The 23,108-nt window shown below is 49.6% G+C and overlaps 3 protein-coding genes across 6 annotated transcripts in view; all 3 read left to right on the top strand.

The window, feature by feature from the left end:
• The window catches only part of ATP13A3 (ATPase 13A3), a 56,027-nt gene extending 48,880 nt beyond the window's left edge, over nucleotides 1–7,147 (top strand). For 3 of the 4 annotated variants that reach the window (XM_068692751.1, XM_068692752.1, XM_068692753.1), the window contains 2 exons: nucleotides 1,122–1,211; nucleotides 2,719–7,147. In XM_068692751.1, coding sequence (XP_068548852.1) covers nucleotides 1,122–1,211; nucleotides 2,719–2,916 — 288 coding nt within the window. In that variant the 3' untranslated portion in view covers nucleotides 2,917–7,147. The remainder of the gene's footprint in view (nucleotides 1–1,121; nucleotides 1,212–2,718) is intronic. The other variant, XM_068692755.1, reaches the window with a different exon arrangement.
• Nucleotides 7,148–7,290: 143 nt separating this feature from the next.
• On the top strand, nucleotides 7,291–12,480 carry GP5 (glycoprotein V platelet). Its single transcript, XM_068692762.1, has 2 exons — nucleotides 7,291–7,927; nucleotides 10,100–12,480. Exons 1-2 carry the CDS (start codon nucleotides 7,900–7,902, stop codon nucleotides 12,049–12,051), a joined length of 1,980 nt encoding a protein of 659 aa, XP_068548863.1. The 5' UTR covers nucleotides 7,291–7,899; the 3' UTR covers nucleotides 12,052–12,480.
• Nucleotides 12,481–19,176: 6,696 nt separating this feature from the next.
• Nucleotides 19,177–22,629, top strand: LRRC15 (leucine rich repeat containing 15). Its single transcript, XM_068692763.1, has 2 exons — nucleotides 19,177–19,451; nucleotides 20,599–22,629. The coding sequence occupies exon 2, from the start codon at nucleotides 20,604–20,606 to the stop codon at nucleotides 22,332–22,334; it is 1,731 nt and encodes a 576-aa protein (XP_068548864.1). The 5' UTR covers nucleotides 19,177–19,451; nucleotides 20,599–20,603; the 3' UTR covers nucleotides 22,335–22,629.
• Nucleotides 22,630–23,108: the final 479 nt, after the last annotated feature.

Here is a 23,108-nt window from a genome sequence, read left to right as displayed (position 1 = left end):
TTAACAATGGACTCTGTAGGTGTATCACCTATACTTGGTTCTGCTCAGACTAATTCCTTGATAATCACAGAATCACAGAATTTCTAGGTTGGAAGAGACCTCAAGATCATTGAGTCCAACCTCAACTGCCCCTCAAGTGCCTCATAATGATGAGATACGGGGAACGATTCTATTTACCTTTTTTTTGTCAGGCTTCCCAATTTGATGCTTTTGTCCCTGCTTGTGTGTAGTTTTTTTAGTTGTTTCTACAGCAGGAGTTATTTCCATATGTGGTTGTTCCAAACCTATTTACTGAAATGCTGTGTGAAGCTTTTGCTCCTCCCATGTGGATGCCAGACTAGATTTGCAGTGTATGCACATTGTTTCTACCAGGCATTAAAGCCCATTATAAAAGTCTAGTCCATCAGCTCACTTCTTCAACGGCAGAAGTTAGTCAGATGTCAAACACAGATTCTGTTTGAAGATCAGAGAGTCATAGACTCAAGGCCTTGGAAGACGCAGGTTCATACCTGTATGGCTACATTTGTTCAAGGCTCTGAAGTGCACCCACACAGTCATATGAAAATAACCGGACGTACAGAGCGTGCTGTTTGACTTCCACCCTCTTTTCCAAAATCCAGAACAGCTCCTACTGGTGAAACCGCTAGAGCCACCAGAATTCCTACTGATGGCTCAGCTTTGCCACATGGAAAGCTTTTCTGTGAAAGCCAAGGGTTTAAGACAGACAAAGCGCAGCTATAGGATGAAGTATGCTGTGATGTTCAAGATGGTTTGAGGGGAAATGGCTTTAAGGACTGAAGTCTGTGGTGCTTCGTGTTTTTTTTTAGAGCACTGAAGCACATTAACAACGTGAATTAATGAATTTTACTTGTATTGGTGGATGTAGTTTTGGTCATTACTGCTATTGTTTTTAAAGTATGTGTTCATATTCTTATATCTCATGTCAGCACTTGAAAATGTTTATCACTTAAGTACTGACAAATAACGTAAGCTCTGTTTTGCCTGGCACTGAATTAGTCTATCCTTAACACGCTATTTCAGGTTTTATTTGTAATGTGCACACTAACAACCAATGATCATAAATTTTTTTAATTCTTCCTACTCACTGCAATGTCTCACAGACTGTCCTCCTTGATATGATCCTTTGGAAGGTTGTGTTCAATCGAGACAAACAAGGAGAATATCGCCTCACCATACCCCAGCCGCCTCAGGTTGGAGACTAGTATTTTGCTGTCATCATTTGAGTGCATGCACATTAATTCAGTTTTATCTTTTTAAAATCTATGTGTCTGTTGTTTTATCTGAAGCTGAAGGTTGTTTAGATTTCTCTAACTTGGATATTAAAAGGGAAGGCTTCTGGTTTTGTATTTCTCTTTTTGACAGACTTTAGCTCTGTTTTCCGAGAATTGAGAAGCAAACCCAGAGGATTGCCTTTAAGACTGTCCTCACTTTATTATCAGTTTGCATGTTAGCAAGTTTTGTTTGCATTGTCACAGATCAGCATGATAGGGCTGGAAATATCTTGATTTGCATGGAAGCAGAACTGCTGACTCTGGGTCTAACTCAGTTCTTTATTCAATTAATTTGATTTAATATCTTAGAACACTGTGAGAGCAGTAATTTACGGTAGGTAAAAATGAAACAAAAAAGGTGGGTAGGTTAGAGTACTTTATTACTACCCCAGATAGTTTAGATAGTTTAGGAGGATCCAGGTCTTAGCTTCTGCTTTTCAGGTAACCATGAATTTTAGATGAGTCTGCCCCTCTGTCATTAATCCGTGAAGGAAATCTATGTGAATCATGTGTAAACTAGCTTTTTCTTTTTTAAGCCTCTGACTTACTGCTCTTAGCTGGTTGTATGTGTTCTTGCTAAATATTACATTGGTTTATTCTGTAGCACTAAATTTTATTAAATGAATTCACTTCAGGAGTGTGTTTGCCTTTTTGAGGCTGTTGAAGAACAAGTTGTGTGCTCACTGAAGAATGAAAGTTATGCTTAAGACTCTAGTTTGGTTTAGTTCACCGATTTATTGATCCATATTCAGAGCATGAAGAAGACCTTAGAGAACGTCTCTCCATTAAAATGTCAGCTGTACAGACTGCAGGCGCTGTCTGGGATGTGAGAGGAGTCCACTCCTGAGAATAAGGACTAGTGTTTTTCTCCAGCTAGTTAAATTACGTGTATTAAGGACCAAGAGAATACTGAAGTTCTGTAATTTGTCCCTTTTAATAAGGATTTTACCTGCCTATGGGACTTCCCTATTACTGAATACACTGTCAGGTCTTACTGTATCAGCAAGGTACGTTCTGCCTCTTGTGGCTGGCTGGACGCCTTCAACTAAGAAGAGTTTTGAAATTGAGCATTTGACTAAATTTTCTAGACTAGGCTGATACTCTTCAATAGTACCATCATTTAATGGTGGTTATTTTACCTGTATTTATTAAAACTATTTTAAAATATGCATGAAAGCTGTTGGTGACATTAGATGTTGCTATAATACAGAATACTTGTATTTTCTTAATGTTTTTAAAATGTCATTAGTACTGTATTATAGAAGAGATGACCCAACAGAAGAGCTTCTTTACTATATTTTCTACATCCCATGTGACAATGGCACAGTAACTTAGAAGCTAAAATACTAGATTTTTTTCTAGTTGGTTACTGTTGAATTGTTTTTTTCTATGATAATCTAACTTTAAAATATGTTCACTTCTGCAGGAGGCAGTGGATCGCTGTGGAGTGTGTTTCCTTTCTTCCCTGTTTGGTTGCAGAAAGAAGGCGCCAAAAGCCAAGTATATGCATCTAGCTCAGGAACTGATGGTTGATCCAGAATGGCCACCAAAACCCAGAACAACAACGGAAGCTAAAGTACCATCCCAAGAAAATGGTTCATATCAAATCATCACTTTAACGTAACAGTGGATCTTGGTGGCATGTATCTTTGTAGTATTGAGAAGAATGTAATTTTAAAGCTTTATTTGAAAACGCTGTATACTAAATGTCAAGTTCTAATGCAGATTTTTCCAACTGTTACATCTCTCTGAATACAAAGTTCAGAGCCAGACATCTTACGAATATACATTTTAAAAATGTAGGTTACTATAGGCAGAAAAAAAAAAGATTGTGTTTCCTTCCACCTTTCAAATCTCATTATTCTTAAACAAGATGCATCTGAAGATTTAAACTGCGGGGCAGTTAAAAGGTTCACTTTATTTGCCTGGAGTATCTTAACCATGGTTCTAACTTGCTTACCGGGGCACGTGTTAATATAAGGTCTATAATGTAATGGTTTCATGATAGTACTAGAGGCACATAATAACCAAAACTTTGTCATACATTTTGTTTTGGTTTGTTTTCTCTTTAATATTCACTGCTGAAAGACTTCGTGCCTCAGAACGGTTCTAAAGTTTTGGTGTGTGTACCTCTAAATTTGTCCGTACTAGTAAGGAGTGTTTCCAGGTATAATGTTTGGATTTTAGTACTTCAGTCTGCCACAGCAGGAACTGGAAATGCTGCAGAAGCAATACGCCCCATCCTTAAGAAGAAAGCACATTGCTTTCAAGTGGGTTCTTAGCTGCTTTTCTAGCTAAACCTGAGGAAGGGCTTCAGTGAACTTCAGAGGAGGAGGCATTTGGCTACACTCTTAAAATTGTTGGAGAAGGAAGGCTGGAGAATCTAACACTTCATTCTGTATCACGTTTTATTACATTTAGCTATGCATTTCTCCACAGACCTTGCTTTTGCCAGCAGAAGGGCTGGTTTATCACTTTGTGGACCATGTTTTATTTGTAAATCTTAAGGTAGTTTTCCTATATTCCTTAAAGGAGTAAGGCCAGAGTTACTGCTGCGGGTGAGGTGGGTGGGAGGAATATTTCCACATGCCCGTGCTTGGGATTCGTGCATGTTGAGAACATCTGCATTTCAAAGAGTCTGCTAGTGTCTTAAGTACTATATGTAGCTGTACAAAACAAAACTAAGAAACAATAGATGAGCTAAAGTCTGTCTTGCTGCAGAGCTATAAGGCTTATGTGGACATTATTTTCAAAAAAAAAAAAAAAGAAAAAAACACACAGACACAAAATTATATCACTAAGAATGCTGCTTAAGCACTTTGGATAGCGATACATTATTTTGCCATTAGGTGGTGTTAAAACACAAGACCACTAGAAAAATAGGTCTGCAGCGATGTAGAACAAGGCATTGTCTTTACATGCAAAGTTCTTAAGTCTTTTTCCATTTCCTTTTTTTTTTTTTTTTTCCCAAAACCACAAATTACGTATCTCCAAACCATCCTCAACTTACTAAACTTTCAGAAAAATCTTCTTTGGTGTCTTTGGGAAGATGATAAAAATACTGACTTCTGATCAGTCTGTTCTGACCAGATAAAACTGACTGGTTCAGTCTTCAGTAACATTTGGGAAGGGATCTCAGATCCAGATGAGTCATGATACTTTAGAGACACTTTAAGGAAAGAAATTGGGTCCTTGAGAGCACTCGTGTAAAGAGTGGAAGGAGGGCCCTGAGCTCCCTGACTGGCTGGGATTAATTTGAATTGTGTGTATTTGGATTATGTATTTATGTATTTTTTTTAAATTCCCGTGGAAATAATTCCTTTCCAGAATTGTTCTCATAAGTGGAATTTTTCAGGTCAAGCCTAATTTCCATGTGCTTTTCTGTAAGACAGAATAGGCAGCATCTCCCACTGCTCATGTTATGGTTTCTGCAGTGTCGAACATGCTGTGCCAGTGGGGAATTTAAAGTGGTGCTACATGGTTTGGAAGACTTCTTTTCTGGAACTTGGGGGTTTAAGTTATTAGCACTTGCTGCTCATAAATAGTGTGCTTATGTGCTATCCTCCAGTCCAGCTGCTGACTCTTCCTGAATTTTTGTTGTTGTTTGTTTTCTTGGGGGTGGAATAGGAAGAAAGGGGAAGTGCTTTTCTTAGCATTCATTCAGCAGAGCGATGTACAAGCCTTGTTAGCCTGGCTTCTCAGGGTTATTAACTTCGGACAGCATTGGTAGCTTTTAAGGGGTCTGAGATCGTGGACTTGGATAAATTTGTTAATCATGAACTTGAGTCAGCTGGCCGATTTTTGTCAGTGTTGATTTTATGAAATATTTGTAGCATGGAATAATTGATGAAGAATTCTTGGCTGCGTAAGTAGTATTCAAATTTAAAGAAAAATAATACTTTAATTGAAAACTCTTGTGAAGCTATGCATCTTGGACCTGGGAGCTGTGACTTATCCTTAAATGCATAAGGTGTTTTTTTTTTTTTCCATTTCATTTCATTGATCATTATAGCTTGGTTGTTCCAACAGAAAGTGAAAGAAAAAAACTTTCCCTCTAATATGCTTTTGCTTAATGTCTTCTTTGAACTGCTAATTTCTCTCAGCTCATTTGGTTTTTGCAGCTAATCTTTAAATCATTCTAATTCATTAGACTTATCTACAGGGTGAAGAGGGAACAGCTTATTAATACTTAAGGTGGGCTTGTCTTCAGAGAACATGTTAGGGCACTCATTTTAAAACCAAAATTGCCAAGTGTCTCCACTTGTTTGAGTGGTTAATAGGTCATGAACTTATTAAACTTGAAAATTTTGCAAATGGGAGTTAGCTTCCTCAAGGTTTGCATTCAGAATTCGTAAAAAGTTCTTGAGGTTGCATGCTTGAGCTGTTACCTATTTGCTTCTGACGTTTAGTCAAGCATTATAAATCAGCTTTTCCAAGGGTTTTTCTTCTTGTTGTAAGTTCAGCCACAAAATGAGCTTTTGCATCTTCTGCAATTTCTGGGATTGATGCCTTCCTGCCCAAGAGCTGAGTTTGGCCACCTATAATTTTTCTCATTTTGAGCAATTTAGTTTTTCTGGTTTTCAGAAATGCAACAAACTAGATCTGAACTAGCATATTCAGTTTCTGCTTTGAAGTAAGATGAAATTCATATTGTAGTGAAAAATCTCTTCACGTGTTCATCTTGGATGTCTGAATTCAGGTGAACAGACCAATTTAGTGAGCTCCACTAGATACTTGGTAGACATTTTTCTTCCTGCTGTATATTTTGGCCTTATGTTGAGGAGTTTGATTTATTAAATTATTTGTGTATGCAGACTTCAATCTGTACGTATTTTACTTTGGTGTATTAGGATTTGTAAATATTTTTTTAAAAAAGTAAATATTATTTATGCACATACCTAAAGGACTGGTCTACCCAGCAAAGCAATTGCTAAATAATAAATGTTACTTTTTAGAAGTAAATTGCAAGATCATTAAATTGTATATCCCTCAGGGTTATTTTTAATTTTTTTTTTCTGCTCCCTTCAGATTTAACTAGCAGTAACTAGTTTCATGTAATATAGAACTAAATCTACTGTAAAAAGAAAATGCTGCAAATAATGCTTGAATAGAAATGGCTAAAACACCCACAGAACTGACTGGCCATATTCATCGTAACTTTAAATTTGGAAGTTTTACTGTTGCACTTTTTAGAAGTTGTTGGATTTTTAATTCTATTTATTTTTTCTGTCTTCATGAAGGTTGTGCTGAACAGTCATCCCAAATTGGGTAAAAAAAAAAAAAAAAAAGAAATCCTGTACTGTATCTGTGTATACAGTATAATACTTAGCAGATGTGGAGTCCTTTTTTATGCTGCAAATTTTTAATGCTTATGTTGGTCATCACAAATTGCGAGAGCTAAAGTTCTGTAGGATTTCTCCCGTGAAATTCTGAATTGTAAACTTAGGTTTTTGTATGTCTAAGGGAAAGCTGTGGGTTTTTGACAATTTTTAAGAGTCTTGAATATGTTGATTTTATACAGTAAAGCTTCAGGTTTTTAAAGCTATTTTCAACAGACTGCATCATCTTTGATAATTATGTGAACGAGAAACTACTCAGTTTGTCGTGAATTTCTGAAGCCGAACACAGATAAAAAGATTCACTGTTACAGTGCTCTCTAGAAGCTCAGCTTTGTTTTTATTTTTAAATCTGAACTGATACAACATCTTTGTATTTAAACTATGTATTGCTGCTCTAGAATGGTACCCTGTTGTCAAGAAGCATACATAAAGAACTGTACAATAGAATTGTAAATACCATTGTAAATCATTTTTGTGACGGAAGCTCTTTGAAAATAAAATTAAAATGAAAAGATATTTTAACTCTTTTCATTAGTTTCATGAAATTGTTTTTAATTACTCTTACACAATAAGATCTACTCCAGAGCTTGCTGAAGAACATCAGCTTACTCCCGCTGATGTCATTGTGTTGCTCAGTGCCTCTATTTTTGAAGATGGGGGTGGCGATGTATGTATGCCATGTGTTAGTGGTGCATGTGGGAGCACTGCTCTTCTGCCATACAGTAATAGCAGCCTTAACTTCACCTGCTGCCTTACAAAAGAAATTTTAAAGCCAGACCTTTTACACGTTAGAGACTTGTTCCTACCTTCTGCCATCCGGATAGTCTTTCTGTTCTTTGATACCTGGGAAGCATTATCTTGCAAAGACACTTAAGTGAATGATCCTGGGTGTGAGCAGTCACTGTTGTCACAGTCATCTTCACAAAAATGCACAGAAATAAAGACGTCTTTTCCATTTTGCAGCTTACCTTTGTTTAAGCACTCATTATTTTCAACATTATTTTCAACTTGAAGACAAGGTGTTTGAAATGCCTGGTTAACAAATCACTTAATTACAAAACCTGAATCTTCCAATTTAAAGCTAAGATTTTGGTAACTTAAAACTTTTCTCTCTTCAGAGTCCTTCAGACTTTAGGTTTTGTTGGTCTGTGACTGCAGAAGAATTGAGGGAAAAACAGAAATCAAGAGGGTCAACCCTGGACTACCTGGCCAGAGCATTCAGTAAAAAACTTGATTCCTTCCTCAAATTGTTTTGATTCCAATCCTGCATGAAGGGGAAAGAGCAGCCTTGTGAAGGTACATATCAATTGCACTTTCTAGTTTAAAATTAATGTGTCCACTCCTATGACATCTGTCTGCGTAGCACACTGCTACACATTTGGAATTTCTTACCAGCCATAGTTCATGCTGAAATACAGATTTCTGACTCTTAACCAGATCTGCGTTGTGCTAGTTGAGGTAGGTACTCTACTCTCACTGCCGAAGAAGCTACAGGCTTGTTGTGCTGTTGCATTTGTTGAGATTTCAGATTTTCTCCTGTTTTGTAGTGGTCTCAAACTCTAATTTAGGAGTTGCGTACAACACAACCTATGGGAACTAGCTGCTCCCACAGCTGAGCATAGGCAAAATCTGCTCTGAAGCTTGTAATGTTCTTTGGCTGTTCATGGTAGTTACACAAATATGAGTGAAGTGCTGTTATCTAGAGGATGCGTTTTGCTGTTTTACTTCCCATTTAAAGTGCAGAATCATGGTGAAGCCCAACTGCCTGCTATGCTTCTGAGAAGTTCCTCTGAAAAGCAGGTAAGTTTCTAAGGTGCAAAGGTTCAAAACCATTCTTACAAGCCTTCACATTCATCTGAACATGAAAAAGGAAATTAGACATCATCTTACATTTCTAAATTATTACGCGTGGTGGCAATTACTTGGTGAGGTGAGATTCCAAGAATGTCTTGAAGATTTTTTGATGTGGAAAAGTACTTTGGAAGTGTGAAATCTTCAGTTTTTTTTTTTTGTTGTTTTGTTTTCCTGACTTACTGCATCATTTGAAGAGGTCTAGAAAGCCCAGTGAGAGCTAGCTTTGCAGCACCGTGCTGCCAGCAGTTGATATCACTGGGTGCCCTGTCCTCTCCTTCCCTGGGAAGGGATGCTGATTTTACCAGTCTTCAGTTCCCTGAATCTAACAAAAAAAAAAAAAAAAAGCAACAGGAAGTATTATTATTGAGGCAGCAGCTGTTTTTGATCCATGGCTGTATGCTCTTGTCAGCAGTTCAGACACAGGAGCTCAGCTATCCCACCTGACTTTATTTTTCTTTAAGCGATCAGCTTTGTACATGTCTCTCAGGTTCATCCATGACCCTAGAAAAGGGTATGCTGGGATGGAGGCCTCCTCTCTCCCGGTGTTCCCAGTGCTGAAGACTGACACAGTTTCAGCAATTCCAGTTATATCTACAGCAGTCCCAGTTGCTGCTTCTCCCGCAGATCAGCCATTTCCTTGACTTTCAGGTTTCTGATGCATTTGAACTTGCAGATTTCACTAAGTGGGGGCAGTTCTAAAGTAATTCTAAACTGTGAAGGATTTCTGTTTGACTTGGTCTTTGAAATATTATCATTACAGCTACAATGTTTAAATGATTGCTTTCCTGTTCCTTGTTTGTTTGGGAATATGTGCAGCTTTCAGACTGCGGGGTATGTTTCATGCAGATCTACCTTTACTGGTGCAGCTTCCTAGCTAGCATCATAACAATTTGTTCCTCTCACTTCGTTTCATTATTTCTAATACTTCTGATAACTTAGTGTTGTGGTAGGTTGTAGAGATGAGACTTGTTCATTGTTAGAGGCTCATTGCTGTCCTTTAATGGATGAGCTCTTGGGTGTTTTTTCAGGCTACATCAAAAATAGTCTGCTGCTGCTTGTGTGTTCTTGAGCTTTTCCAAGAAGTGATCTCGTACAAATGCTGAAAAATGGTCTAGCAGAATTGTGTGGCGTTACTTAAAATATCACAGGAGCTGCAGGATGCCCTTTTTACCTCCATTATCTATTTTTGCAGGCTAAACTTTATTTTTAAATTTTAGATAACCTACAAGAAAAATATTGTTGGTGTGGGACCTTCTGATCTTTTAAGATTTTCTGTGTATAAAAGCGTAGTGCTTTTCTGTTCAAATAAATACACGCCTTTGGATTACTTAAGCGGTTCCATTTTGATTTTCATACACTTTAATTATACTTGACTAGTACAAATATTAATGGAGAGTACTTGATTTACAATAGGGCTTTGTCTCTACTCTCCATGTAAGCTGAGCGCCTTAGAAATATTTGCAGTCAGCAGCAATAGATTTCTGAAGTTTGTTCTCAAGCCAAGAGAAATTTCATATGTATTTCCACGTTTCATGGTATCTTCACACAGTTTTGTCTGCTAAGTTATTAACTACCTGTGATCAAATCCTGACGCTCTCTTATCTCTTGTAACAGCTAATGTTTCTGGTGCTTCAGCAAGGATGTTGATGTTTCATTTGTCAGTGATGATCAAGCTTTTCTTCCAGCTGGATGCATCTGTTTGTCCTGAGAAATGTGACTGCTCTTTCAAAAACGCAATTCATTGCTCTGGCCCTCACATAAAAGACCTGGAATCATTAAATCTGCCTTGCAACGTGACAGAAATTCACATAACAAACACTAATGTAACACACTTGCAGGATGTTTTTTCTAGGATGGTAGCGCTGCAGCATCTCATCTTATCTTCAAACAACATCACTCTCATCTCACCAGTGGCTTTTAAAGGCTTGAGAGGGCTGAAAGCCCTCAGACTCGTAGATAACAAGCTGGTTGAACTTCCTCCGGAAGTGTTTGATGACACGGTACACCTTCGGCAATTGATCATTAAAAATAACAGGCTGAAATCCATCAAAGAGAATCTGTTTGACAGACTAGCCAGTTTGGAGGAGCTTTTCCTGAACAAAAACCAACTAACAGCACTTCCTAGTGGCGTGCTGAAGAACCTTGCCAAACTCAAAGTACTGAACTTGTCAAGAAACTTTTTGGCAGTACTGCCTAGAAATATATTTAGTGCATTAACCAGGCTTGAGAAGCTGATACTGTATTTTAACAGGCTCTCTTCAATAGAGTCTGGTTTGTTTGACAGCCTGAGGGAACTGCTGGAGCTCTTCCTGCATTCCAATAACATCCAGTCCATCGCCCCTGATGCATTTCATCGGCTTCAGAAGCTTAGGAGACTAACACTCTCCAGAAACAACCTCGAGGTTTTGCCTCCTGGGCTCTTTCTGCACTTGCATAACCTGTCTAAATTGACCTTGTACAGGAACCCACTGAAGTCTCTTCCAGAAGTATTGTTTGGAGAGATGAGGAATCTTGGTAGCCTGTGGCTGTATCACACACAGCTCTCAACGATACCAGATTTCGTGTTCAGTAACTTGACAAACTTAGAGCTTCTCGTGCTGAGTTTTAATCCAGAGCTCTGTGTTCTCCCTAGGAATGCATTCAGTGGTCTGAAAGAACTGCGGGGCCTTTCTCTGCATACAAATAATATTTCCAGTCTGCCAGAGGGTATCTTCCTGGGCCTCCAGAAGCTGCAGAACGTTTCCCTTTTTGATTCCAGGCTTGAATTTCTTCCGAGAAACCTCTTTCATAATCTCAAGCACCTTCAGAAAGTTTACCTCAATAGCACCAAGCTGCGGTCTCTTCCTGGAGATTTCTTTCTCACCTTACCTGAGCTGCAAGAAGTACTCCTTGATGGCAACCCTTGGAGATGTGACTGCCAGATTCGTGGCTTCCGAGAGTGGCTCCAGAAAAGCAAGGAGATAGTGAAAGAAGTGCAATCTCTAGTGTGCGACAGCCCGCTCTCCCTAAGGAACATCTCTCTGGTGGCTCTAACAGATCAGCACCTGCAGTGCCCGCCAGCCACAGCCACCGCATACCAGACATTCAGGTCAGCTTACTCCCAGACCGTGACTTCTCTTGTGACAGAGCACTTGAAATCATCCTGGAAGACAACCCCAACAGCAGTGTCCAACATGGATACCAGCACACCCACGTCAATTCCTCTTACAACTCCAGGTTTTACCTATTCGCAGGCTCCAGGTGTTGAACAGTTAGGCTTTCATGCCTCAGATGTTCCAGCCCGAACTTCTCCCAGCACCGTAGTAGAAACCAACAGTGTCAGAGGAACAGATTTAACCACTCTTGCCTGGTGGGATGAGTTGCCAGCCCGCAAGAGTGTTGAGCCACTTATTAATAGCAGGGTTGTCTATTGTCGGCTATTCTTCTGCCTTCACAGTTTGGTTTTAGCACTCCAGACTGTCATCATTGTGCTCATTCTTTGTGTGGTGGGCAAAATCAGGCAACTCTTCCACTCCAGAAAGATTCCTGCTCAGCCTGTAGTTCTGATACGTTTTCTAAAAAGATAGAGGGTACCAGCCATAGAGAGGGTTAGGAGCATTGCTCTGTTCAATTTGAGCATTCGGGCGGTTCACATTTGGTTCAGATATGGATTACAAATCTTTACAGCAAGAACCATAAATGCTGTGTCTGTAAAACATAATTAAAACGTGCTTTTATATACCTTACGGTGTTTGCCAAAACAGATTGTGATCCCTGTATGTTGCCACAGCACTTGGTGTACAAACTCAGAGGGAGAGCTGGCAGAAAAGCCGTGGTCACCTCTGTGTGGAGCTCAGGCCTTTGGTCAACGTGCTGCTGGCTTCCTGCAGCCCTGCTCCTGCCACGCACCCCTGCTTGCTGCTCTGCTCGTGCTGCTCCGATGGGAGAGGCGTTTCTGAGTGGCTGGCTTGCGGGAACAAGTTTCCATTTGGAAGAAAAAAATGGGATCAGCGTAGGGAGGCTTCCGTGGGAGCACTGCTGTAACTTGTTTAAAGGTTGCCTGTAGGACTCCAAATGCTGTTTCGCCTCTTACTGCCTGTAGTGGTTTCTCTTTCCTGAGAAAACAAATGGTATTTTGGGGACTACGTGCTGGAAAATAGCTTTCAAAAAGGGCAGGGGGAGGGAATGGAGGCGAGGGGGGAGCATGGTATGTCCTTGTTTTTGCTTTCTATTCTCAGCCCCTTTCCAGCATGTAGGAGGCAGAAGGTGATGTGTGTTACCATTCACAGCTGATAGCGTTTTCCTCTTTCTTAGTCAGAGGAAGCTAAGAAAGATGTTGGTCTAGAAGTATAACCTTGGTGAATTCTGCTGTTGGTTGGTTTTGAAACTTTGTACCATCACTACAAATCTGAATTTTAAGTAAATGCCTTCGTCCTTAAATTCTGACCAGAGGCTTGAAAACGCCTGTCTGACTTCAGCAGGCAGTAGCTGTGGCTTTGTCTCTCTGCAGAGAGTCAGAAGCGAGCTGTGCTTCGTCAGAGGCACCCGGCGTGCAGGCGTGAGAAAGGCGTGCTCAGTCCCAGGGCTCCTTACACCTTCCTGGGACGCAGCCTTGTGCTCTGACTTCCAGCCCTTTCAAGTGTTTGATGTACAAAGGCAGCCACTAGACAACAGTGTGGGTTTTGGTCTTCTACTGAATTCCTGATGAATATCTCGAATGATATGAATATTCTAGGTTGTAAGTAGACTGGTAGCTGTCGGGTGGCGTGTGCTTCTTTGGTGGCTCTTAGGTTTAACTATAGGTTTTTATCTTAATTACATTACTTAGCTTGATCTTAAAAGCTCTGCCCTTGTGCTCAGAACCTAGGACTGGATTAAAGAGCCCCTGGACGTGGCTCCCTGCATTCTCAGGTATGAAACCCTGTTATCTAGGAGTCCTTTTGTAGCCTTGCTGATTTTTGAACTAGAGGCCTTTCCTGGGGTGTTAAATAGCAGTTGTCTTGCTTGCGAGGTCTAAAATTTAGCAGGCCGGGCAGTAGTTAAAGACATCTCTAAAGGAGGAGAAATGTGACTTAGTGCAGCCGGTGTGAAGCAGACGGGTAAGATTCATGAACAGAAGCCCCAGAATATTTTACTGCAATGTATTTAAATGGGAAGCACAAAAACAACATGAAAGCTTTGGGTGGCGGTTCTGGCTCATTGCATGTTAGCACTTAAAAAGAGGCAATTAGTACAAATTTAGGTTCCTCTCGGACAACTGTAATGACCACTTAGCGTTCTGCCAGCTCCAGGGCTGTCATATGGGTGCCACGCAAGCATCTGCTTTCAGCAGGCAGGAGATAAGTGTAATCTGGGCTAGCGAGGAAATTGTACAAGCTGTGCTGGTCACCGCTTTCCTTGGCACGGTGCTGAAGGAATGGGCTCACGGCATAAGGCACTTGGATGCACACTGGTTTGTAAGAAAAAGCGACAGTTTAATTGCTGTGTTGACATACAGCAGGCTCTCTGCATGTCCAATCTGTCCTGCGTGGGCAGGGTGCACAAGAGCAGCAGGTAAGGAGCAGCTCCCAGCTTTTTTGAGTCTTCACTTGGCTGCCCCAGCCCCAAAATGAGGCCAGCTCAGTCTCCTTTGGCTCACTTGCTGCGATCGCTCAGCTCTGGCACGTGGGGGCTTTGGCATGTTGCTGTGTACAGTCAGGCACTAAGAGGAGGATGATTTGTCTTTGCATGCTGTCATCGGGCTTTCCCCACTCTTGAGCCAGACAGGGGAAGTGAAGTCAGCAGACAACAAAAGGCTGGAGCAATACAACCTTGGGGTGTTTCACCAAGCCTTCCTTTCCCCCCTGTGACAGGGATGTCATGTTTTGTCCTGCTTCTGATTCACTGCTTGTTGCCCAGCATAGCTCAGCCCGTCCTGGAAATCTCCTCTGGCCTGGAAAATCCAAGGAAATCCTTATTTATGTCCCGTATCCGTCTAGCCTGGCGAAGGGACTCTCCTCCAGGTCAGCGTGACTGCGGGTGCGGCAGGAGGGCAGGCAGCTGCGAGGGCTCCTTGAGGGAAAAAATCACGAGGCAGGGCTTCCCTGAGCCTGCAGCTCCTGAGAGGGGGGACCAAAAGCTGGAAGAGGTTTTTGGGACCCGATCTTCTCGCAGGCTGAGCACAGGTGGGGCCAGGCATGCCTGCACACCGCAGTGAGCCCCACGCCCCTGGCTGCGGTACAGGCAGGGGATGCAGAGCCATGGTTTACAGCTGTGTGTTAACCAGGCCTCCTCGTTCAGGAATCGCCTTGGGGTCTGAATCCTCACAGGCGTGCTTGGAGTACGTCAAGTGGGGCTGGTCCAAGGTTTTCTGTAACTCACTGTGAGGCTTTTTTTTCCAGTGGCTGCGGCTCCTGCTCTCTCCACGCCGCAGCAGCAGAGCGGTGCAACATGCCTGCAGCGCGATGTCACTGCAGGTGCTGGTGTCTGCTCATCGGGGCCGAGCCTGCTGCATCCCCTCCTAGCAGCCCCAGGGCCTAGAGCCCAGTCACTGTTGCCTTTCCTCTCCCTGTAACCTGCCTGGTCCCTGGCTGCTGTGTGCCACCCCGTGTCCCCTGGTGCCTCTGCCCTTCCCGTTTCGCTTCTGCCTCGTGAGCTCAGCCTGCTCGAGGGCTCTCCTCGCTGCTCACAGGAGGTGAGTGAGCTCAAGTGCCCTACTCGCTGCAGCTTGCTTGGGCAAGCACCCTGGTACAGGTTGTTCCCTTGGTGCATCCTCTCCCGTGCCAGCACACAGCCGCATGATCGGGGGCTGTGCTCACATCCCGCTCCTCCCTGTCCCGAGGGCAAGGAGAAGCTGGGTAGTGGCAAACATGCTCAGAGGCATTGGCTGCAAAGACACCCAGCAGCGCTCCCGCATTCAAGAATTCACACAAAAGCCAGCTGAGAGGCAGGAGCGCTGGGATCCTCTGGCTGACGTTAGAGAATTGGCTGTGTCCCTCCTCCAGGCCTTGGACCAGCGCATCTCGCCTGGGGGAGCTGATTCAGCAGCTGGGCGAGGGGAGCGCAGCGTTGCCTAGGGATTACAGAATCGCCGGGGAGGAGATGGGACCGAGGCTGTAAGCGCCAGTGTTTACAAACTCCTGAAGTGATTTGGAGGCCTGAAGCTCCACCGCAGAGGCGTATGAGCCCTGGGGGCAAACTGTCTGGTTGAGTTCGCAGCCCCTTGCTGGGTGTTCCCAGGCCCCTGCGCCCTCACCCAGCTGGGTGCCAGCTCTGTGGGGTGGGGGTCTCACAGCTGCACCAGGGGACATCCTGCCACCAGGCTCGGCCCCCCAGGAGCAATTGTTACTGTCCTCCTTCTCTGTGCCATGCCAGATGTCAGCTGTGCCTTTGTTTCTCTCTGAGACCCCCGGGGCAGGGAGCTGGGGCTTGCTGGGGCCTTCCCATGGCGGTGGGAGAGCTGGGGGGGCTGTAGGAGTGCCTGGGGCTCTGGCCTGGCCTCCCCCAGCTCCCAGCACCCGCGCCGCCATCGGACGAGCTCTTTCCGCTTCGGATTATCGCTCCTCCAGGCGGCTTTGGCTGCAGGCCCCGCATTCCTTCCAGCCTAGCGCTGCCCTGGGCCGGGGCCAAGCCCTGCGTGCCGCTATCGCGGGGAGGAACCGGCCCCAGCGCTGCTGCGGTCCTGCCGGCCGGGCGAGCCCTGCTGGGGCTCATGTTTGTAAACGCTCACCTCGAGGGGTTTGCTGGCTCTCAGGCTGCTGCCTGGGTGGAAACAGCAAGCCTGAGGCCCACCTCGCTGCCCACCCAGACGGAGGGATGTTGCTGGGTACCCCCTCTGCAGCCCTGCCCCTGAGCACCCTGAAGGCAGGGTACGTGCCTGTCCCTTGAGGCGGCTGCAGTGGGATGTCCCGTACCATGAGCAGCACTGCGTGCCTCAGCCAGGCACCCAAAAATGTCCTGGGGCTGGATCCCTGGTCCTGTGGAGGAACTCTCTCGTTTGGGCTCTTAAAAGGGGTTTGTGTGTGTGCTGGGGAAGGGGCTGCTGGAGCCTTCCCGCTTGGGGAGGGCTCAGCGCAGTTTCTGAGGACCCAGTGCACTTCACCCCTCGGCCACGCTCCAGCCTACGTGAGCTGCAGCACGGCCAGGGCTGCCTGTCCTCCCGTGCTCTGGGCTGGAGCACGGCAGGGACCCTTCCCCTGGCCCACAGCCCAGCACTCAGCCCTCCTCCTCCTCCTCCTCTGCTTCACAGAGCAGGCCCTGGCCCCGTGCCCTCAGCCAGCCTCTCTGCGAGCACTCGGGGAGGAGGAGGGGGCTCCTCTGAGCACCACGGGTGGTTTGCAGGAGTACAAAATACCTGGGGGGGGTCCCAGCCTCGTGCTGTAGAGGGCGGGGGGGTCCAGGGATGCCCGACACAGGTTCCTGCTGGTCCCAGGGCTGCTCAGCAGGGAACCCCAGGAGCACATCCCTGCATCCCTCTGCTGCATGGGGGGACCCCAGGGCTGGGGGGGGACATGGCAATGGGGCCGGCCATGGGGTGGGGATGTGGCTGCCGGGCTGCACAGCAGTGCTGTGTGGGTGAGCACGCTCAGCTGTTTGGCAGATGAGTAATGCTCCTTTCTGGCCAAGCCCACAAGCTGCTAATTTTAGCGATTGCTTGATTTTTTCCAATCTGTCTCGAGTCCCTTGGTGATTCAGAGCCGCCCGGTTTTGTTGCGCCCGCAGCCCCGGCCGTGTGAATGTGCTGGGAGTGAGCCAGCACGGATGCAGCCGGGACTGTCCCGCTGTCCGGCTGCGAGGCACAAACCTACCCAGCTGTGGGTGATGCTGCTCTGCTGGGGCTTTGGGGTACTGGGAGAAAGGGGCTGCTTAGGGTGAGCTCCCCTTCCCTGCCCGCATCCCCTCCTCTCCTTGTGCATAGCCTGGGGCTGCCTGGTGAGGCTGGATTCTCTCCATGCCATCATTCCTCTAGGGCTGCCCCAGGACTGGCCCTCCCGGCCCCTTTCCTGTCTATGCATTGACAGTTTTGGTCTGTTCCATGCCGCAGCTCTCACGGTGCCGTATCCATCCCCATCCCCATCGCTGCTGGGGCCGTGCTGCTGGAAGGAGCTGAGTCCGACATTCCTCTGTCGGCCTGGGTTCGGAGCGGTGGTTTTCCAGCAGCGCTGGGTTTTGGTTTCTGTGTTGTTTTGCTGAAAAGCCGGGTGCCTCGGGGGTGAGTCAGAGCAGGCAGCAGCCCAGCAGCGCTGGCGTTGGTGGCGGGCAGACAGAGCCGGCCGATAAGGGTGCGATAGGGCCGGGCGAGCCCAGCTCCGTGCCAGGGCTGCAGGGCCGGGGCAGCTCCCAAGCCCGCTGCCTGACCTCCAGCTGCATCACTCGGAAGGAAACGGGGAGTTTAGTTTGGGAACCGCGGTGCTGGGAAAATCTGCTGTGTCAATAGCACGTACCTAAGTACTCGTGGGCGGTGTTTTCAAAAAGCCCCTTCTCTGTGCCCAAATCCCCAAGTTTTGCCCCGGGAGCAGGCAGATGAGCACCAGGGGATGCTGTGAGGGTAGTGCCATTCTGGGTGCTCACTGCCTGGCAGGGGGGGACCCGCGGCCACCGTGTCCCACAGCCGCCGGGCCCCCCACACTCGGCTCCCTTGGGGCACCCATTGGATCTGACACGTCTCCGCGGCGGCTGCCTCCAGCTGCTGTCCCACTCCCCACCCTCTTCCCACGATCCCTGCCTGAGTGTGGCAAGAAACTCCCTTCTGCAGCCCTGCAGTTTGTCGTGTTTGCCTTGTTCTTGTTCCCACCGTGAGCAGGGTCCCTGTCCCTGTCCCCTGCATGCTGGCAGCACAGCACCCTGCTGCGTGGGATGGGAGCAGCCTTAACTCCCGGCCTTTGGGGCCAGCACCGCCTGGTTCCCATCTCGGGCAGCTCGTTAGGGCCGGCTGGGGCTTGAGCAGGGCCTGCTGGAAATGTGGGTGGGCTAAAACAGGATTAGAGGCTGTAGGGAAGGCCAGCTGCCCCGTGGTTAGCACGGGGCTGCTGCTGGCTTGGAAAAAGGGGCCACGCACATCGGTTTTCCCTCACTGTCGGCTCCCAAACCTCCGCTCCTGGCTGCTGCTGGACTGGGCCTAGGGGTCTGACAGGGACAGGTGGGCACGGGGCAGCTGGGGACAATGGTGGGGACCCTGTGGAGCCCTGTGGGCTGGGGGGGCATGGGGAGGGCTGGCAGTGGGCAACCCAAAAGAAGGCAGGGAGTTTGGGCCCTGCTCCCCAGCCCCTGAGTGCTGGGCTCCATCCCCCTGCGCTGGGGCTGCTGAGGAAGGAGAGCGGCATGGGGCAGTGCCCGCAGGCACCCTGTGGGTTTGCTTCTCCTGTTGGGCAGTGGATGAGAGCTACAACCCCGGGTGGATGTGACCTCATGGATGGATGATGCTGGGGCACCTCGGGAGCTGCAGGGAGCCCAGCAGCACGGCCCAACCCTTTCTGCTGTGTGCTGCTGCGGGGTGGCCCCAGCATGGCCGTGGGTCCTGAAGCTCACGGGGGCCATAGCAAATGAAGAAAGCACTGTGCAGGCACCGAGGTGATGCCGTGGAGGAGCCCTGGTGACCGTGTGACAGCGAGGGGCAGGATGGTGCCCTGGGGGCCTGGTCTCACCTGCCTCCATGGGTCACAGCCCCCAGCCATGTCCTGGGGGCTCCTCAGAGCCGAGCTGTACCCCGGGCACCGGCTGCCGTGCGCGGCGTGTTCCTGGGGCCGGCTGCTGCTCTTCAGGCGTGAGTGAGTGAGATCGTGAGTGAGAAACCAGCATCTCCGTCTTCGAGACAGTTGCTTTGTTTGCTGAGGAAACACGAGTTGGAAACGGCTCCGCTGCAGCGATTTCCGTAACCCCGCCGCTGCCCCTGTGCTGATTCATTGATTTGGACGGGTTATATACTGGGAGGGGAAGCGTGAACCACACTCGGCTCTCCTGCCAGCACGGAGCTGTGCTCATTCGGCGCTCGCGGCTGCAGGACACTCGGGTAAGTCTCCTCTCTGCTGCTGGCCCTGACAGCATCACCATGAGCCCGCGGACCCCCGGGGCAGCTCTGAGGGGTGGGAGTGTGGCAGAGCAATGTGCATGCTGAGCACCTTTGGATTAGATGGAGACATTTGTCTTGTGAGGGGTTCTCCAACAAACTGAGTCTGCTTAGGCATTGTGGGAGCTGATATAGTTACAGAGGCAAAGTATGTTAAATAATAACCTGTAAAGAACATGGAGCGGGGGCAGGATCAAAATTTAGGGGCCCTGCGGTTAGAGCCACCTGGATGCTGAGGGGCTAGATATTCATCTCCTCGGTCTGGAAGTTTTTGTCCCTAAAAAGAGAAAGGGAGATAAATTGTTTACAGCTGTCTTTCCTGAACCGTGCTCCAGCTTGGATGCTCTGTACACTCGCTTAACAGGGAGTGACATGAGCAGGGCTTTTGATGTGCAAAGCGCTTGGTGGAGTTTATGAAGGGCTTGCCATAAACAAAACTGTTCTGGGATGCATATTGTTTCCATATGTGAGACACAAGCTGTGCTGGCTTTCCGAGGGCTCCTCCCTCCCCTGCAGCATCAGGCGCTTCCCTGGCGCTTTGCGCTCCCAGACCTGCCTGGCCAAGCCCTGCTCCATGCCTGGGGGAGCAATGGGTTTCCTCCTGCCTTGTGCCACCGGGAGCTGCCAGCCGGGCACCAGGCTGCTGCCCTACTCCACGCAGAGCTCCCAGGTCGGGGAATGTGCCCCTGGAGCATTGAGAGATGATGGCTGTGCTCAGGGACCTGCCCACGGCAGGGGTTTGGAGTTGGATGATCCTTAAGGTCCCTTCCAACCCATCCCAGCTGAGGCTGGTACCCGCTGGCTGGGGGCTCCCCGCTGCTCGGGGCTGTGCTGCTGGGACCAGCTCACCGTGCTCACTGCAAAACAGGAAACCACACTCCTGCTGCTGGGAGAGCGGGCGCGGGGGACGCCAGGGATGCCACTAATAGCTGTGGTGTGGCAGCGCGGCGCCGCAGCCCTGGCTCTGCCCTGCCTGTCCCCAGCCGTGCTGGGAGGCGTGCGGCCAGCCCCGCTTCGCAGGGGGAGGCAGCACCCGTCCCTGGCAGGGCTGGGAAAGCGCTGTGCTGAGCCTCCTCTGTTTTTGCCGCAGGCCCCATGGAGCAGGGAGGCTGGCGGCTGCTGCTGCTGCTGCTGGTGGGCTTCCAGCTCGCCCGCGGGCAGTGCCCGGAGCAGTGCCAGTGCATCCGCACCGCCCAGGTGGAGTGCTCCGGTGCCGGCATCACTGCCGTCCCCAGCCCCATCCCTGCCAACGCCATGACCCTGCAGATCATCAACACGCGCATCACTGAGCTGGGCGAGGCGTCCTTCGGCAACGCCTCCCTGCTGATCGGGCTGCGCATCGAGAAGAACGACCTGTCGCGCGTCAGCCCCGGGGCCTTCCGGCACCTGCCCGACCTGCGCTACCTCAGCCTGGCCAGTAACAAGCTGCAGGAGCTCCCGGTGCAGGTCTTCCAGCCCCTGGGCAAGCTGGAATCGCTGCTGCTCTCCAGCAACCAGCTGCTGCGCGTGGAGCCCTCGCACTTTGCCCACCTGAGCAACCTGAAGGAGCTGCAGCTGCACGGGAACAACCTGCACGAGCTGACGGAGGGGGTGTTCGACCAGCTCGCCAGCCTCACCAAGCTCAACCTGGCCCGGAACAACATCGACCGCCTGCCCCCCCAAGCCTTCGAGCGGCTGCCGCGGCTGCAGGTGCTGCGGCTCTACGAGAACCGGCTCCGGCAGATCCCGGCGGGCGCCTTCGATGGGCTGCCCGAGCTGCAGGAGCTGGGGCTGCACCAGAACCAGCTGGAGACGCTGTCCCCGGAGCTCTTCGTGCACAACGGGAACCTTCAGAAGCTCTACCTCTCCAACAACCTCCTCACCGCCCTGCCTGGTGGCATCTTCCTGCCCCTGCGCGCCCTCTCCAAAATCACCCTGCATGTCAACCGCCTGCGCGACATCTCCCCGGCGGCCTTCGGCCCCATGCCCAACCTGAGGGAGCTGTGGCTCTACGAGAATGAGCTCGCCACCCTCCCCGCCGCCGTCTTCAGCAACCTCACCCAGCTGCAGCTCCTGGTCCTGAGCAAGAACCAGCTCCGCACGCTGGCCCCGGGGGCTTTCCGGGGCCTGGGCGAGCTCCTGGAGCTGTCGCTGCACTCCAACGCCCTGCGCCGCCTGGACGCCGAGGCGCTGGGAGGGATGCCCAAGCTGCAGAACATCTCCCTGCAGAACAACCGTCTGCAGACGCTGCCCCGGGGCCTCTTCGCCGCCACCCCGGGGCTGCGGCACCTCCAGCTACACGCCAACGCCCTGGAGAACCTCCCCGCCGGCATCTTCTCCCCGCTGGCCGCCCTGCGGGAGGTGAAGCTGCACAACAACTCGTGGCGCTGCGACCAGGGCATCCTGCCCCTGCGCGCCTGGCTGGAGGCCAACCCCCAGAAGGTGGGTGAGACCCCCCCGCTCTGCGCCCAGCCGCCCCCCCTGCGGGGAGCACCCATTGCCCAGCTGCGGCAGGACCAGCTCCCGGCCACCCCACCTGGCCCCACCGCCGGCACCCCGCTCCCTGCCCTCCCCTCCAAGGGGACATCGCCGGGGGGCACCGAGGCGAGTTCCTCCACGGAGCCACTGCTGGTTACCCCCAGGCCCCAGGAGGAGGAGGAGGAGGAAGAGGAGGAGGAAGGAGGGGGGCGCTGGGGGCTGACCCGCCTGCAGAGCGGGGTGGTGGTGGCCGTCATCGTGCTGGTGTGCGTGGCCCTGCTCTGCGCTCTGGTGGCGCTGGTGGCTTACAGCTGTAGGAAGAAGAGCCACGTCGTGCTGATGAGGATGAAGGCGCCCAATGAAGCCTGAGCCCCCGGCAGACCCTGGGGGGAGCGGTGCTGGGGGGGTGTCCCCTCCCCGCGGGGACAAGGGACCTGAGAGCTGGACGGGCCAGCATCGCCCCGCGTGCCTGTCCCCCTCTGCTGCTCTGCTTTGCCGTGTCCCTGCCCTGCAGCAGGGTGTCACCCACTGGTGTCCCCGTGGCTGCGCTGTCCCCAGCCCCTCCTGCCTCCTGCGCAGCCTCTGTGCTCGTTCCCTTCCTGAGGGCCAGGAGCCAGGGCGCTGGGGACCACGCTACAACCAGGGGCTGCCCGGAGCAGAGCAGGGAGCCGCAGCCTGGCCATGGAACACGGGGACCTCTCCTCCTTCACCTCACATCATCCCCTGGAGCAACGCCTACTGCTTGCCCCACACTGCCTGTTGTCCCCTTGTCCCCTCACGCCTGCAGCCTCTGCCTGTGCCGGGGCACACGGGCACGAAGCCAGCACCCAGGGCTGGGAGCTGGGCGCACGCCTTCACCCCGAGGAAGGCAGCGTGTGTTTGTAGCTCAAAGGGCCCGGGCGGCCTCCGCTTGGCCCCCAGCCCAGCGGGCTCCGTGCCTCCACGGCGGCACAGCCGGGTGACTTGGCCGCGTCCACGCTGCCTGCCCTGCCTGCAGGCAGCACAGCAAGAGCAGCGCCCTGCCCTGCCCTGCCCTGCCCTGCCTCGGGCGGCCTCTCGGACCCGCATGCTTGTGCTTCCCCTGCCTGCAGCGCTGCGGGGCTGCCTGCGTGTCCTGAGCACTGCAGCCCCCAGCCCTCCTGC

The sequence above is a fragment of the Anas acuta genome, chromosome 9, assembly GCF_963932015.1.
Source record: "Anas acuta chromosome 9, bAnaAcu1.1, whole genome shotgun sequence".
In the NCBI taxonomy this organism is placed as follows: Eukaryota; Metazoa; Chordata; class Aves; order Anseriformes; family Anatidae; genus Anas; species Anas acuta.
The sequence above is the reverse complement of the archived record's forward strand: the minus strand, read 5'-3'. Positions and strand labels throughout refer to the sequence as shown.

What these genes read in the sequence shown, in the direction of transcription:
- GP5 (XM_068692762.1), top strand. Translation starts at nt 7,900, where the DNA reads ATGAAGGGGAAAGAGCAGCCTTGTGAAG. An exon ending in GAAAGAGCAGCCTTGTGAAG is followed by an intron (nt 7,928 to 10,099) that starts GTACATATCAAT and finishes CTCTTGTAACAG; the next exon opens with CTAATGTTTCTGGTGCTTCA.
- LRRC15 (XM_068692763.1), top strand. Translation starts at nt 20,604, where the DNA reads ATGGAGCAGGGAGGCTGGCGGCTGCTGCTGCTGCTGCTGGTGGGCTTC.